At 33.1% G+C, this 16,183-nt stretch overlaps 1 protein-coding gene across 1 annotated transcript in view; it reads right to left on the reverse strand.

Moving 5' to 3' along the window:
- LOC148941454 (uncharacterized) overlaps nt 1-16,183 on the reverse strand; it is a 157,851-nt gene continuing 141,668 nt past the window's right edge. The window contains 8 exon segments of the mRNA XM_089104451.1: nt 1-526; nt 3,126-3,354; nt 6,494-6,647; nt 8,130-8,388; nt 10,364-10,404; nt 10,407-10,426; nt 12,214-12,308; nt 14,978-15,086. Of these exon segments, the coding sequence (XP_088960577.1) occupies nt 383-526; nt 3,126-3,354; nt 6,494-6,647; nt 8,130-8,388; nt 10,364-10,404; nt 10,407-10,426; nt 12,214-12,308; nt 14,978-15,086 (1,051 nt within the window). The 3' untranslated portion in view covers nt 1-382.

The following is a 16,183-nucleotide window of genomic DNA, read 5'->3' on the forward strand; positions in this document are numbered from 1 at the left end:
CTACATTAAAAATATAATCTTAAATTAACTAAATCGCTTAAAGTAAAATCAACTACAAAATTGCTTAAAAGTAAACATTCTGAATAATAAGAAAAACCCAGGTTAAAATGAATCTTAACTAAAATTGTGGTCTTCGCAATAAAACAAACTTCCGAAAAACAAGGACAAACAAACAAGTTATCCAATAAGCTTCCGTACTGTTTTCTCTTTAATAAATTAAGAGTAGACACGTTACTCAAATATCATTCGGTTTATCACTTGAAAGTTTCTGTGATACCGTTAAAAGCCCAACAGCAGCCTTTAATAGTTCCACGTGGGGGTTCAGTGATGATAAATATCCAATTATTATTCAGCGAAACCGCAAATTTTTGGCCTTACTGTCTCACCGTTTGCTCTTCGTAGCTACTTGTGTGATTTTTAGTACAGCTTCTTCAACATTATCAAACACTGGAATCCTCTCTCGGTTGGCTAGGTTGGAGAGGTACGCTCTCCCTCTATTGTAGTCTTGTATTGCTAACTTTGAAAGCTGAAAATTTAAAAGAATGAATTAAAAGCTAAATTGACTGTCCCAATAGCCAAATCCCTTACTTAACTAGACTACAAATGTTGGTGCTGTTGCATTATAAGAGAAACCTTATTTGGCTGAACTACTACTACTACTACTACTAACAAATCACTGCAGCACCAAGCTGCCTGAGACCAACACAGCTATGTAAGCTTTTCCACCATCCCTACTAACCTCATTTCATAGGAAATGAGGTTAGTAGGATGGAGGTTTTAATACTTGACTCAAATAATTTTTATTTATTTATAATAAATATTGTCCGGCTAGTGGAAAATGAAACAAGAACGGAACAAAATCGCTTTAATTAAAAAATTTAATAAGAAATGTAAATTCTTAATATCATTTATGGAATTTTGGATATTAAAAAAAATACCTAATACCCTAGTCAAAATACCCAAGACCCGAAACTAATATCAGAAAATTGGAGTTCGGTATTTTATCTCTGGTAAGTAACCTAATCCTGGATCTACTAAAACTGGGAGGCAAGGGCTAGGAACTAACTTTACTTGTAAAAAATTAACTTTCAACAAATTGTTAAATTTCCATGAAACGTTGAAGATACATAGCTCCATGCAAGTGTTACAGATCTTTCTGAATTCTACCATCAGCCCACAATGTATACTCTCCTAAGTAAGAGCTATCGCTTGCCTCTGGATTCATCACCAAAAGAAAAAGTAACCATCAAGCACACAATCACAGTTATTAACCACAGAGCCGATTACAACCGATGGACCTACAGTTTTGGATTCTGCCTAATATCAGGACTTTGGTCTTTTGCAGTCGCAGAAAAAGACGTGCCAGAAAAAAAATACTTCAAGATAAACAGAGGGAAAAATACTCCCGATATTTACCGATAAAAAGATGCAATTTTTACGTATTACTTGCCTTATAATTAAAACGAATCGTGATATGGTTGCTAAAAAAGATGACATTTTTAAAGAAGTTAACAGAAAACAACTAATGTAAGAAATAAAAGGGCGAATAATAAAAAATTTTAAATATTGAAAAATAATAAGGTTAAAAAACTAAATTAAGATGGAGACACAAAAAAAAAACGGCTGAAAAATAATGAAATATTGCAACAAATCATATAAAAACGAACGACATTCTGAAACAACAATTCTAAGCGATTTGAAAAGAATGATGGAGAAGAAGTAACCAGGACTGATTTCAAATTAGAAGAGCCAATAGATATTACTGCAAGTAAGCTCAATCTTTCTAAGTATTGTACAAAGATTACCCTCTGTATCAAAGGATTTAGTTCTAGAATTACTGTCATATTTGCAAAAAACCAGCCGAGTTCCTTTATACATACCAGTAAATTTAATCTACTGGTACATATAAAATTACAGTAGTTTACCAAAAATTAAAGAACTAGATCTCAACAACAAGAGCTTAATCACAAGAGTAAATCACCAAAATTGAATTTTCTGATGAAAATTGAACTTAGTGATCACTTAGCTATGACATTCTGAAACAGCAGTTCTAAGCAATTCTAAGACATGGATTTCTTCTGAACAACAAATCAGTTATTCAATCACAACATATTTTTGTCTAACAAAGGACTTTACACAAAGAGACGCTGTTTCAGCGTTTTTCTTTTTTCCATCTGAAATGAAGGAAAATTGACAAATAAGCAATGAGCATGACAATGGTTGTACAGAGCGATCTCTGACCACTTTGAAATTGTTTTTTATAGATGTCACTTTAGAAGTTGAATTGAAGAACAAGGTTTGATTCTTAAAACTCAAGACTAAAGAGATTAATATTATTTAATGCAATGTATATTCCGTTTAGAGATGTTCGCTTAGCTTTTTTAAGATTACAGATGTTTTTAGATTTGAAATCCTGCTACCAAAACTATACCTAAATATAAACATAGTCTGTAACAAGAGAAAGAGCTGTTTAACCTATTAGACCTTACCTTAGCTACTAAAAATAAACGAATTTGAAGAAATATATTCATTAAAATCCATCAAAATATAACATATTTTCCTCCCTTATCGACAAATAAAAGAATAGCCAATAGATTATAAAACAACAAAGAATAGTAAAATGTACAAGTAACGTACTATTGCATAAAACAGATTATACAGTTTGGCTCAAGAAACTTTCATTGTGCATCTATTACAAACATATATTTTAATAAAAAATATTTTGATTATTTAGAATTTAATGAAAAATATCTTCGTGTATAAAACACCAATTATACAACGCATAAAGTTATTGCAATAATATCAAGTATCTTTTTTGCTTTTTAAATGCAGATGAACGTGACGTCATTCACAAGATTTTTTCCGAAATTAATGGTCTAAAGTATAGTCAGGCAAAGGGTGCCGCTTTTCCCATGACCCAACAAAATACTTCCATGCCTCACCGGTGGGGAATACACCCCACGTTGGAAATCGCGGCCCCAGGGTGAAAAGCATAGTTTTTCAACCCAACATGTGGGGAAATATTATATTTTAGTATTTTTATCTTAAATAGAAAGTTTTGCAACATTCAGTTCCTGGACAAAAATAAGCGAAAAACAATATGTAGATTAACATTTTTCCCTTACCTTTTCTCCCATAATTTCACAGTTATCTTCTAAGTACTGAACGCAAAGTACAACTTGACAGCCAAGCGCAATATAATGTGCCGCCATACACATTGCCGCCATGGAACGTGTTTCTTTTGTAATGGCAAATAAAAGTATTCTGCAGCCATCCATATGTCGAGATTCAGAAGGAATGAACCTTTTTGACCATTTGGCCGTCTGTGGAGCATAGTAGGAGAGTCCGTTTTTCCTTGAAACAAATTATCAGTCAAAAATTCAATAGCTAAGTAAACAGAATTCCAATACTTAAAGAATCATAATAGGCATGTTGAAACCACTTAGTAGTATGTAATTCATTAGTTACTTGTTAAAACTACAGTCATTAGTTATATTTGTATCAAACCATAGTAATCTTCTCTAAAACAAGTCCACTAAATTTGAAAGAATCTTAAGTGTGAGCAAGCATAAGTATCAGGAATAACTCCTATCTGAAAGATTCCCATTTTAAACAGATAAGAAAATATATATAGATGGTATCAGGGCACAGTCTTTCGCGGGTGAAGTTTCTCGTCGCCTGAAAATTGGGACGATTCTTCATGCTCAGACTGTTGACACTGACTTTTAATTTACAAAGAACCAAGAGTTATAAATCCAGGGCGTGAAACACACTTAAATACGCTTGAGACCACTAATAGTTGATAGAACGTATCTCCACCGCCCTCTACTGCAATCCATGTGTCGTTGGTGAAGTTTTAGTGCTAAGAGGACAATACACCCCTTAAAGCAGGGGTCGCAGAAAATCCACAACATCTCCTGCTAATCTTTACTACTTTTTGATTTGCATATTTTTTTCTGACCCGTTTGCCTCTCTATTCAACAATTTATTGAGGTAAGTTTCCCAATATAAAATTTGATTCAGTGATGAGAGCAACTAAGAGCAAGTTTTGAAAAAACTTTGCAGCATTGAAAAAGGTGGAAGAGTCTCTGTTAGATGCTCAAAATACTACCCGTACAGTAGCTTCGAGAGAAATGGGCATTTATTCCATCTTAATTAGGTTTTACTATTGTTATATGCTCGGTTATGACGGCCTATTGTCATTTTTAAGAAGATAGATTTTAGATGCCTTTTTTTCCTTTACGAACAATTATAGGCTCATGTACAAAACTTTCTGTTTCACTTTAAGGATTCTTTTTTCAATACCTTTGGCTTATCCGAAGGATCACCCTCCTCCATCAAACTTGTGACATAGCGCTATATATGATGCAGACAAACCAATATAATTTTAGTATATAATTAGTCTGTGTTGCGTTGGCTCGGTATTAGCATTTGCTCTTTTGTATCACCTATCCCTTCTACTGCACTTTTAGACATTAAAAATAAACTTTAAGCAGGCCCATGCTCATATATTTTTACCGCTAGTGATATGCAGGACACTAGACTGTCTTTCCGTTATTGCAGATACCTTTTATATCGCCTGATTTGCATAAGAACCGTAAGGTTATTCAAATATTTAGTGCAACTGATACATTGACGTTTTCTTATGAAGTTGAATTCCAGGTTAATAAAGAGGCCTTCCTGTGGTTAAGTGTTTTTTATCCTCTTTCACGATCCTTTTGACTTGTATTTCCTGGTTTTTGTATTTAATATATTTGTTTTTTTTTCTATTTTTTCATATTTGTGTTCAATATATTTGTTTTTTTTTATATTTTTGTGTGTTACTACATTCCTGTATGTATGCATATATAAATAGTGTCAGGAGCATGGAGGCTTCGCCACCGGGCCCCGACACTCGGCACGCGGGAGGCTTATACGTATTTGACTCTCTAAGTGCACATTAGCATAATCATTATGCTATTCTGTAGTTCCTAATTCACGAGGTGTAACTTTCATCTCTTATTCGGTGTGATTGTCGTTATCGCATATCTTCTAGCCGCATATTTCATTGTTCTTCACTTTCGTTTTTGAAAAGCTCTAATCCTCGTTATCGCACGTCTTGTAACTGCATATTTCTTTTTTCTCGTCTTTCACCGTAGGCTTGTATATATTTGATTTTCTCATTATGCATTAGCATAATCATCGTGTTATTTTTTAGTTTTAAGTCATGAGGTGTCACCTTTGTTTTTTATTCGCCGTGATCGTCGTTGTCACATATCTTCTAACCGTATATTTCTTTGTTCTTTAATTTCACTTTTGAGTCGTTGTGATTCTCGTTGTTGCACAACTTCAAACCGGATATTTCTTCGTTTTTCACTTTCGATTTTTATTCATTATTATACTCGTTTTCACGTTCTCGCTGCCGCTTATCTTCTAACCACATATTTCTTTGTTCTTCACTTTCGTTTTTGACTCGTGACTCCCGCTGCCGCATATCTTCTAATCGCATATTTCTTTTTTCTTCACTTTCGTTTTTAATTATTTTAAAATCCTCGTTGTAAGCTGTCTTGCAAACGCATATTTCTTTTCTCTTCACTTCAGTTTTTGACTCGTCGTGATTCTCGTGGTCGATTATCTTTTAAACGCATATTCTTTGTTCTTCACTTTTGTTTTTAACTCGTTGTAATTGACATACTTGCAAGTGTTATAACCGCATATATATTTGTTCTTCATTTTCGTTTATCATTACTTCAGATGTTTATTTAATCCCCTTTGCCTTAGCTGCTCAATTGGTTTTGTCACATTTGAGGGTCTAGGTTTGTTCATTTTTACCAATTATGGATTTACATTTGTCGGGTCGTCCTCTTGATCTTGTCTGATTTGATAGTCCATTTTCTTCCTTTCGTACAGTTGTTGATTCACATTTTTATCCTCTAGGCATTATAAAACTGCTTAAAACGCGTTTTGTAAACAGACTCATTACACTTAGCATTTCATGGTTAGCTAAGTTTTTTTTTTTAATTTTACATGTATCATAGATACTAAAAACAATACAATCACTCTTGGGACGTAAATGGTGTAATTTGTGCTCTTGAAAATGTGCTCATAAATACGACGTCGCTCGTATGAATGTTTTTTTTTTTTTTTTTTATTAAAAGCTCTTAAAAAAATTTCACAAAATCGTGACTTATCTATATCGTGTTCACAGGCCAGAAAATGCCAGGGTGCCAATTAAAAAAAAAAAAAAGTCGTTTTCGAGATTTTTTTTTGTATAGGTACACAATTATTGCGCATTAAATAGATAGATATGTGTTCATGTATATGTATGCATGGGTATGTGTTTTTTGTCTTGCTCCACATTCTCTACATATTGTACAGTGAGCTACAAATGCTTTATTTATTATTATTACGAAATTTACCACACTTTGCAATTCATTCAATTTTCAAACGAATGTCTACAAAGTTTGCTGTACGATACCAGCGGCAACTAAAGTATTCAGGAGTAAATACTTACTTTAATAAAGGTATAGCAACATCTTCTCGCCATGTACTGCTCCCGCATGATCCTCCAAGATATACATCTTTTGATTCACAAGGAGGAATCTCTCCAGATATTTGACTGGAGGACCGTGAAACACTGCGAGGTCGATTACTGCCAGTCACCCATTCTGAAAAATGAAAATCAACTTAAAATTTTATATTGGATTTTCAACAAGCCAAAAGGAATTCTGTTTTACCAGCTTGCTTCCAAAAAACGGTATCTTCAATTTTAATAGATTATAGACGACTTCAAAAATAATTTGGTATGTCATAACACTTCTCTAGCCGAAACATGGTGTACAGTAGCAGTTTTGGAATAGAGACCAATGGCTTAGAAGGATCAGAGGCTGGCAGAGACCTATGCCTAAACATGACTTATTTAAATCTTTTTATGTAGGCAGTGACCAGTGAGTATTTTAAAAATAAATAATTATTTTATTATTGCTAAACTGCTCTTTTCTAGTGCAAAGGAGCAAGTATCTGACACAGGCGTAGTTAGATACTAATAATTTTGGCAACATCAATTAATGCAGAAACAATGTGACTTAGAAGGGCATATTGTTTAAAAAAAAAATGAAAAAAGCTATTGACTTATATCGACGTGCTTTTTAGGGAAGGTAAGGGTATTTTAAGCCAAATGCTATTTTGGCGCTCCGTACTGAAAACGGGGTTCCCACTTATTAAGGCTATAGCAATAAAAAATACGTTGCGACGGTAGTCACGTTATATAGATAAAGGATGCTGGGTTGACAAACGTTTACTTTTTGGAAATCAATCTGCGACTGAGCGAAAAGCTCTCCTCGAATGGGCGGAAAATAGTCCTAAGAAGCATTTAAAGGCAATTTCACGGCGAAAATCAAAGTAAAAAGAACAAAAGAGATTTGGGTAAAGGAGGAGCATGCAAGTTAGTGTAATGTTCGTCGCTTAAAAAAATCTAGCTTATGAATTTGAACACCGTCACATACAAGCAAATTCTCTTTTTGCCACTATTCCGAGATTAAACAGCACTGAGATGCATTTAATGTAGTAAAAATAAGGACACAATTTACAAAGATTCCGAAAATCCCTACTGAAACCCAAATTCAATATCATCCAGTGATATTTCGGGATTAAGCAGAAGATAAAATAATCTTTACAAAATTTAAGCCAGAATCACAAAATTTATTAATTTAAGTGCGGGAGTTAAATAGAAACATCCTTACAAGAAAAATTAACTCAGACTATATAGGTTTACAGCAAAATCTAGGGTAAAAAAAGAAAAAAAACCTGCTCGTTAACACTATGGAAGAATTTGAAACTTATCATAAAATACATTGTCCTACAACTAAAGTTGAAAAAAAAATATGCATACTAGATCCCACCCATCCCTGTAAAGATATGTTTGCAAGCATTTAGGTATTGGTGAAAATAGAACCGGAAAATTATTATTTATCATACACATTTTCCCTTTTGGAGGGTAAGGTGGTCTATGACTTATGCAAAAAATGTCGATCTTATTATGCAGCTATTCAGCAGTCAAAAATAATTACTATAAATTAATTAATTAAACTATAAATTATAAATTAACTAAACTATAAACTAAAAAAAAGGTAAGGAAAATCGGGACATACCTAAAACCTTTCCCAGAGGTGAAAAGACTGAGGTGATCTTTTCAAGTACTAGTTCCACGTTCTTCTTAGACTCCATTCTTGATCCACTCTTCTCCGCTAACACTACGCATAGTTGATCAAATTGAATAAGCCCCTCCTTCCTGTCACCAATGACATTCCAATCTTTGCTTAAATCAGAGAGACCTTTTCCGCTTAGAATTTCTAAAAATTCGTTGTATTGCACATCTGGATTCTCACAGGTTTTAAATGCCATAAATGCCTGGAACAAAACGGATACAAGCCTTAAATTTTAAAAGTGGATGTTATTGCGTAAAGACAGTGAAGCTGATAATCTTGATGAACAATAATTAAACAACTTTTATGAAAATTAAAAACTTACAAATAAAGGAAAAAAAGCTGCTTTGCAAAGTTTTAAACTAAAATTTACATAAGACTCTTAGATAACATTTACAACAACAATTACAAAAAAAGAACAATTAAAAGATGACATATTCTTAAATGTGAGACCAACACAAGATTGAAAAAAGTTTGTCTTCTGGATACCACAGAGGTGGAAAATAGATTAAGAAAAGAGGCAAAAAAGAGGCGAAAAAGAGGCAAAATTCAGTTTTACGGCGACTTAGCTTCTTCGGTACCCTTAAGTTTGGTAGAGAGCAAGAGGACAGAGAACAAGGTAATGGACAACAAAAGCTTTCGTGGTTAGCAAGACAAGATTATTTCTGTAGATAACAATCGGTAGAGAGAGTAGTAGTTCAATATCACATACAAACCAGTGATCAAATATTGCAACTTTCCAAAATGCTTATCACCTGAGGTCGTATCATAAAACTTTTCTCAAATGGGCTAGATATTTACAGAAGGTTTTCAAGTCGATCTAGGTTCTAATGTAGATTCAGTTCTACTCATTTGACTTTCCCCATTTATCTTCTACTTACAGCAGTGCCTGATTTAACGCAAGAATATTCAATAATATCAAGTGCTAACTTTCAGGTTTTCTGGCCTGAATTCCCCCTCCCCCCCCCCGAAGACGAGGAAAAAACTTTAAATCAATTTTTCATAGTTGATATTATTAACCTGTTTTAGTTTTCGCCCTATATTGGATTCTTAAAAAAGTAAAAAAAACAAATATTTTTTTTCCTTTTTTCTAAAGCTTAGATGGTATAACATAAAGCTTTGTGAATTAACAAAGATTAACGTTGTGAATTAACAATTTCTTTCTTTTGTTTATTTATGCCATCCTTTTCTCTTTTTTTATCTTCAAACGCAAAAGGTCTAGGGCCTTATTGGTTTTTCTTTGCTTATAACCGAGGGAGGGGGCGCTTCAGCTGTGGTTATTTAAAAGGCTTCATGGGCGTTTTTATCCCGAAAAGATGAAATTTTTTTACATGCATCCTTAAAGTTAGCATGCTGGTTAGTTTTGCTATGCATAATTTTGTTCGCAAGACACATGAAAATTATCATTTTTATCCAAAATATAGTAAATATTTTAACATTATCGTAGTTGACTTTTTTCGAAAAATATGGCAAATATTTTGACATTATCGTAGTTGACTTTTTTCGAAAAATAAATTCCCCACAGATTCAAAAACGGTAGCTTTCTTTTTCTTCAAAAAAATGGGTCCTAATAAAAGTATAAAAAATATAAAACATAGTTTTGTGCTTTTTCACTTTTCTAAGACCTATATTGTTTAACATACAGCTTTTTGACATACTGAGGTCAATTTCACTTCTTCACTGATTTATGCTTTCATTATTTTTTTTTTATCTTCATACGAGTCAGAACTGTAGATTTATTATTTATTACTATTTTGTGGTAAATAAAGAAAAAAAACAATAAATCAACGTTTGTTTTTCTTTTCAATCTTTTTCTGGTGATAAATACTAAAAAAAGATATTTTTCAAAATCTAGGAGCACAAGGAAAAATGTAGGTTTTTTTCTCTGTTCTTCGATAAACTAATTAAAGGTATTAGCAGCGACTCATCAGAATGCCTTTTTCAATACCAGAATCCTTCTGTATTAAAATTATTTACAAAAATAACATATTTTTATAGCTTCCAAATGTACATTAATTAATTAATAAGAACATTATTTAAAATTGTGACTTAACACGATATGGCAATACTTCCTCTTCTGTCCATAACAGATTAATAAAAAAACTACTACAGATAACAATTCATATAAAGGTATCAATACTAATACAATACATATACAAATACTACAAACAAAATCTTACCTCATTTAAAGTTAGTTTCCTTGTCCCATTAGTATCTAATGATCAAAGACGTCGCGAATTTGTCTAAAAAAATATGGTAATTAAAATTAATCAAGTTCCTTTGCAGGTCAATTACTATCTAGGACAAGTCGACATCTATACAGTTAAGCGTAAAACTGGGTTTATCATGAGGGGAAAATGCTATTTATTAATTTCGTTCAAAATCGAGGAGCATAAAAGGTAATTAATATAGTTACCAAAACACTTCAAAAAAAAGAACAAAGCAACGTTTTACGCAAAAAGACAAAGAATTTAACAAACAATAAAAAAAAAATTCAGGTTGTATTAAACTATGGAAAAAAAACCTTGTTATGCATAGAGGTGATAATTCAAAATTTAAGTTCAAAGTTTTTCATTTTAATCATTCTCTCTTACTCACTGTATAGAGAGTAGTTCAATGTCACTCGTACACCTCAGAATCCCCCCCCCATCCAACGATTACACTATTTGAGATAAAAAATGTGAACTAATGAAGTGTCACAAATTTTAAATTTTTAAAAATTAAGTGGAAATAATTTATTATCAGTGCCTACACTCCTGTGAGGAGCCAAAGGGCCTTGAAGGCCTGAGCCTCAATCCAGAGATATTGGAGCCACCCCACCTTAGTAGCAACAATCATAATATACTTCTTCGGTATTTTCTTAGAACCAGATCTACGTAAATTAACAGTTCCATGAACCCTAACCGAAGAAAAGGAACAAATCTACGCTCCTGTCTGAAAAATCTCAATTTTGTACACAAACACACTCTAGTCAGCTATGCTGAGCTAACAATTGAGCAGCATTGATGTTGCTGAACAGCACCGATCAACATTATTGCTGAGCAGCACTCTACACAGTTATCAGCTTATCAAACAAACTCTGCTGAGAACATCCAATCGATAAGTAAACAATAATGTACTTATTAGCCACTAAACGAACTTATTAGTGGCGCTATCAAAGAACTTATAAGGTGTAAGTTCACAGCTTTAAGGTATAATATCACATTCGACGCGGTCAATCTTTATTACCACAATTAAGGCCAGTCAATTTTTTTTATCGCTACAATAATAACAGGGAACAATTTATTAATAAAACAAATAAATATTATGTTATTTTTATTACCTCCCCTAAAAAGCAACGCCTGCCCATGGAGGAGAAAGAGGAAACAAATCACTGAGAGAAAAAAAGATAAATACTTTGCCACCGACACCACCAATACCACCACAATGATCAATAAATATATAGAAACAAATACCATTTTTACAAACTACTAATTCCATCAAATTTTGGCCTATATCATACATATAACATACATATCTGTAAATTAAATGACACTATTTTAACTTCTATCTTGATCTTAAGTTCTATCTGCTCATATGTGGTTTTTTCGTCTGTGTACGAAGACAAAAGCTTTTTTCTGCTCCTTTATTCGGAACATCTCTGAGCACCCTATCTTTCAAGTTTAGTTAGTATTGCTTGGATATAACAGTTACCATTGAAAATTGTGTAAAAAAAAGTCCAATTCGTGCCAAGATAGTTTTATCACCAAAGTCTATCTGAAAGAAAGGCCTATAGAATTTTTTAGACTTCCTTGAGAAAAAAAACACTACATCTGTTTTAAAGTTATTCAATATTTAAATGATTCTGTTCATTTTAAAATCGGAAAATGAAGAAAGCAAACCAATGAATCGAGACGCAAATGATGTCACAATTCAAAATTACTTTCGTATCAGTTTCAAAGATTTGTAACAGCATCAGTTCCGCAACACACTAAAACAGTTTCAAAAAGCATAATTGAGTTATCTACTACAAAAGAAAGGAAAAAATTACATTAGTTTTTCTGCCAATGGGATATGTCCATGCCTAACAGGTTTGGCTCCATCTTCAAGAGTGAGGTCCATGGAGTTTATATTCCTTTCTAATATCTGCAAAAAGAACGAAAGATACCTGAGATTACTTTACCAATGTTTTCCTTACATGGCGAACGAATATATATTATATATATATATATATATATATATATATATATATATATATATATATATATATATATATATATATATATATATATATATATATATATATATATATATATATATATATATATATATATATAATCAACGATCACGTCTACTAGGGACTAATGAAAAATACTGGCCCAGCGAGTATGTGTGCGAGTGCGTAAGGTCGGGGGGAGTTTAATATCATAAACTTTTTTAATGTATGTCTAAAAGATGCGTCAGAATATCCAAAATAAAAACTGCAAAAACATAGTTTATAGTTTAGAGTAGTGCAAAATAAACAAAACAAAATTAAATATCACACTTTGGAAATAGCAAAATTTCGCAAAATATTAAAGACAATTTTCTTTGAAAATAATTTGTGAGGGGGGGGGGAGTTCCCGGAACATCCGTTCTCTCTCCGTTCATTTTGGGGAGTGTCCAACTACATATATGGTTCTTAAGCAGTCACTGTATGATCAAATTGTGCACGTTTTTACTATACTTCCTAGCTACACTTCTCAGCTCAGAGAAAACAGTTTTCACAGCCTCAGAATGTAAGTAAGCGGCTTTCACCTGTGCACGTATTTTACGTATGTGTGCTACACACACTTTATATTATATGTTTTACTTGCATCTTACGCAGCTTTTAACTAAACCTGCCTGACACTCATTCGTGCATAGGCTCTTCTTGCTCAAAATTGGAACCTGCTTCCTCTTCACAGCCTCTACTTCTAGAATATTGAACTTATATCCAACACTAAATACAAACCAATCTAGCCCACTTTGGCTGTCACTATTTGTATCATGGGTGCTTATATATTATTTTATCAAGTGGTGTTCATTTGTATGACCTGCTAGACTTCCTAACCCACAGTTGCCACTAGGTCAAAATAAAATTTCTAGAATGTTGAGGAAAAACCATTAATAATCAAAACATCACTATACTGGAAATTTGCTTTATTTTTTAAGTAGTAGAAAAGGTGTAGTTTTAAATTATGCACACCTTTAGAAAAATTTTAAGGCCGTTTTCCTTATTAAATAGGAGGTATTCTACAGAAATATCGAAAACACATGCGATTTTTCTGATATTCTTACAATCAATCAATAAAAAAAAACTACATTTTTCTAAAAATTCTTAGCCCAAATAACGGGGCAACCAGGTAACAAAAGTCACTAGAAATTGTGACACATTACTATCTGGGGGGGGGGGCAACCCTGCCAACACAAATATGTATGTCTGACCATACACCCTTTGTCTAGGCGTGGACGTCTTACAAAAATGTGAGCGCCTTTTTCGGGCGTGACAAGGGTAGGTGCTGCGATTATAGGTATTCTTGCCCACAAAAAATCCTATATTGTTTAAATCTACGAACAATTATGCCCGGGTAAATAAATCAAATTATGCACGACTGCAGCTCCAATTTCGTATGGCCTTTGTAATTTCTCCAGTAGAACATTGTTCAACTTTCAACATAAAATTGGGAATTAACCGATCAGAGTCAATATTTAAGCCATTATTTCATGGCAATAGAAAAGATTGAAGCATGGAGTTGTGGTTTTTTCTATCTGTATCAGGTTCTGGTAAAAAATACAAACACATAGTATTAGAAGAGAATAATTGGTAACAAGTTAGTGAGGATACAGCCTTATCAAACCAATTTCTTCCCATTTTAATTTTATACTTCTGAAATGCAAACATTATTAAAAAAAAATTCCATAAAAAACGCCATTTATATTTCTATTATCGACAGGTGTGGCTATATTGTGGCTCAGGCAATAAGCATACATTCAATAATAGTCATAGACAACAAGAAGAGTATCAATAAAAGAAGGGAAAAATAACTTAAACGCTAACCTACCAATATGCCGTCATAATCAGAACACCTTTTTCCAGGAATAAACCATTGCGTCCAGGGTAATCTTGTAAGAAATCTTTTAAAAGCCATTTAACTTCTCGCATTTTCTACTGAAAATATTTAGTTACATATTCTCGACAGCTCTTGATGATGTTTAGTCCACTGGAACAATTCGCTAATGGTCCCTCTGTATTTGTGACGGACAGACGAGGATGAGTCTCGCAAAATGATTTTTATGGGACTGTATCACCTTAAAATCCATCACCAAAAATGCACAATTCTAGTTTTGGTTTTGTACGAAACCATTTTTACGATTTGCTAATTATTCTCGGTAAAAGGGCAATAATTCTTGCTATTTTTCGCATTAAAATCCCTCAAAGAATTGTCCATGAGTGACTAATATTTCCCCTCTTCTGTAAAATTATGAAAATGTGCAATGATACTTCTGGTTTTGGACACGATCATTTTTACGATTTGGTAATTATACGCGGTAAAAGGGCGATAATTCTTACCGTTTTTTTTGTATTGAAACCCATGAAAAAAATCCTGGCGCGTGAATATTTTCCCTCTCCTGTGAAACTAAGAAAATTGCGCAATGATGCCTTTCGTTTTGGACACGATCATTTTACGATTGGGTAATTATCCTCAGTAAAAGGCTAATAATATCCTTGGCAAAGAATGACCTTTGTTAAAAAAAAAGGAAACTAAAAATAAGCACAACACACTCATGTATACCTGATGGGCTGACCTTAAAGCTTTGTCCAGATCATCAAACACTGGTATACTCCGTCGTTCAGCCAAATCTTGTAATACCATTCGACTTGTTCTTAAGTCATCAAGCTCTCTAAAATTAATATAACTATTTAAAAGTAACAGAATTAATATTGGTCAACAGAATTAATCACAATAGACAAAATACGATTGATTAAATTTATCTCATCACAATAAAGAAAAACGTAGATTAACTTTTCATATACACTTAGACAAAATATTTGCACAGTACTTGTTACTGTGTTCAACATTAGGTAAAAATTTCCTGATTTAGTAAAATAAAATAATACAATCAAAATTATCTTTTCTTTCTACCTTTACATTACCTATGAGTACTAAATTTTGAATCCAAGCCCATTTTAACTGACGTGAAACAACCCAATGAAACAAAAACGATAGGCAAGACTGAGACCTTTTCGTACAATAAGTACAATAGAGATAGAGCAAAAGAATTCGAGAAACTTGAAGAGGATCAAGGGTACTTCAGCGATTCAATATGGAACAAATAAAATAGTAGCCCAGTAAATAGCATAGTGGTTCTCAGGAGAGGTGAAAAAACAAGAGATTTTGATACACAGTCACTATCGCCAATGCCGGTATAGGAGTCTTCACAGCAACTCAACTGAGAGTCAACTACTATGTAATACCAACTCATTACCTAAGTTCGACATTTATTCAACAACTCCTCCTATATCCAGACCTATTAAAACTTTATTTAACTTCTATAATCTCATCATACCTTAATCATTGGCCTCAGAAAAGCTGATCTAGATATAAAGTCTTTGCCAATCCTGGAGACTTGTTAAACCGCCCTTTCCCCCACATAAACACTGAGTGTGATCGAATACCCATGTCAAAAAAGAATAACATTTAGCATCTTATCACAAGTCTTGTGTCTAAAGTGACACGAAACAATTCATCTGAAAAACATCTTGCATACCTTCCTCTTCTACCCAGGCTTTATCGCCATTGCTTAATTACTGTCCTTTCAAATACCCTATGTTTGATCTTATTCATCATTGGGCAAAAATTCTTTTATGGAGGGAGTAGGGGGAGAAGCAAGACCAGTTAGGCTTCTAGTTTTGTTTTTAAATTGAAGCTAAGAGTTTCTGGACAAATAACACGCACACTACTACTTGCTGCGCTTTAAACAGAGCATTTTAAAGGAAA

The sequence above is a fragment of the Artemia sp. Qi Xiang Cuo genome, chromosome 18 (assembly GCF_049724085.1).
Source record: "Artemia sp. Qi Xiang Cuo chromosome 18, ASM4972408v1, whole genome shotgun sequence".
Lineage (NCBI taxonomy): Eukaryota > Metazoa > Arthropoda > Branchiopoda > Anostraca > Artemiidae > Artemia > Artemia sp. Qi Xiang Cuo.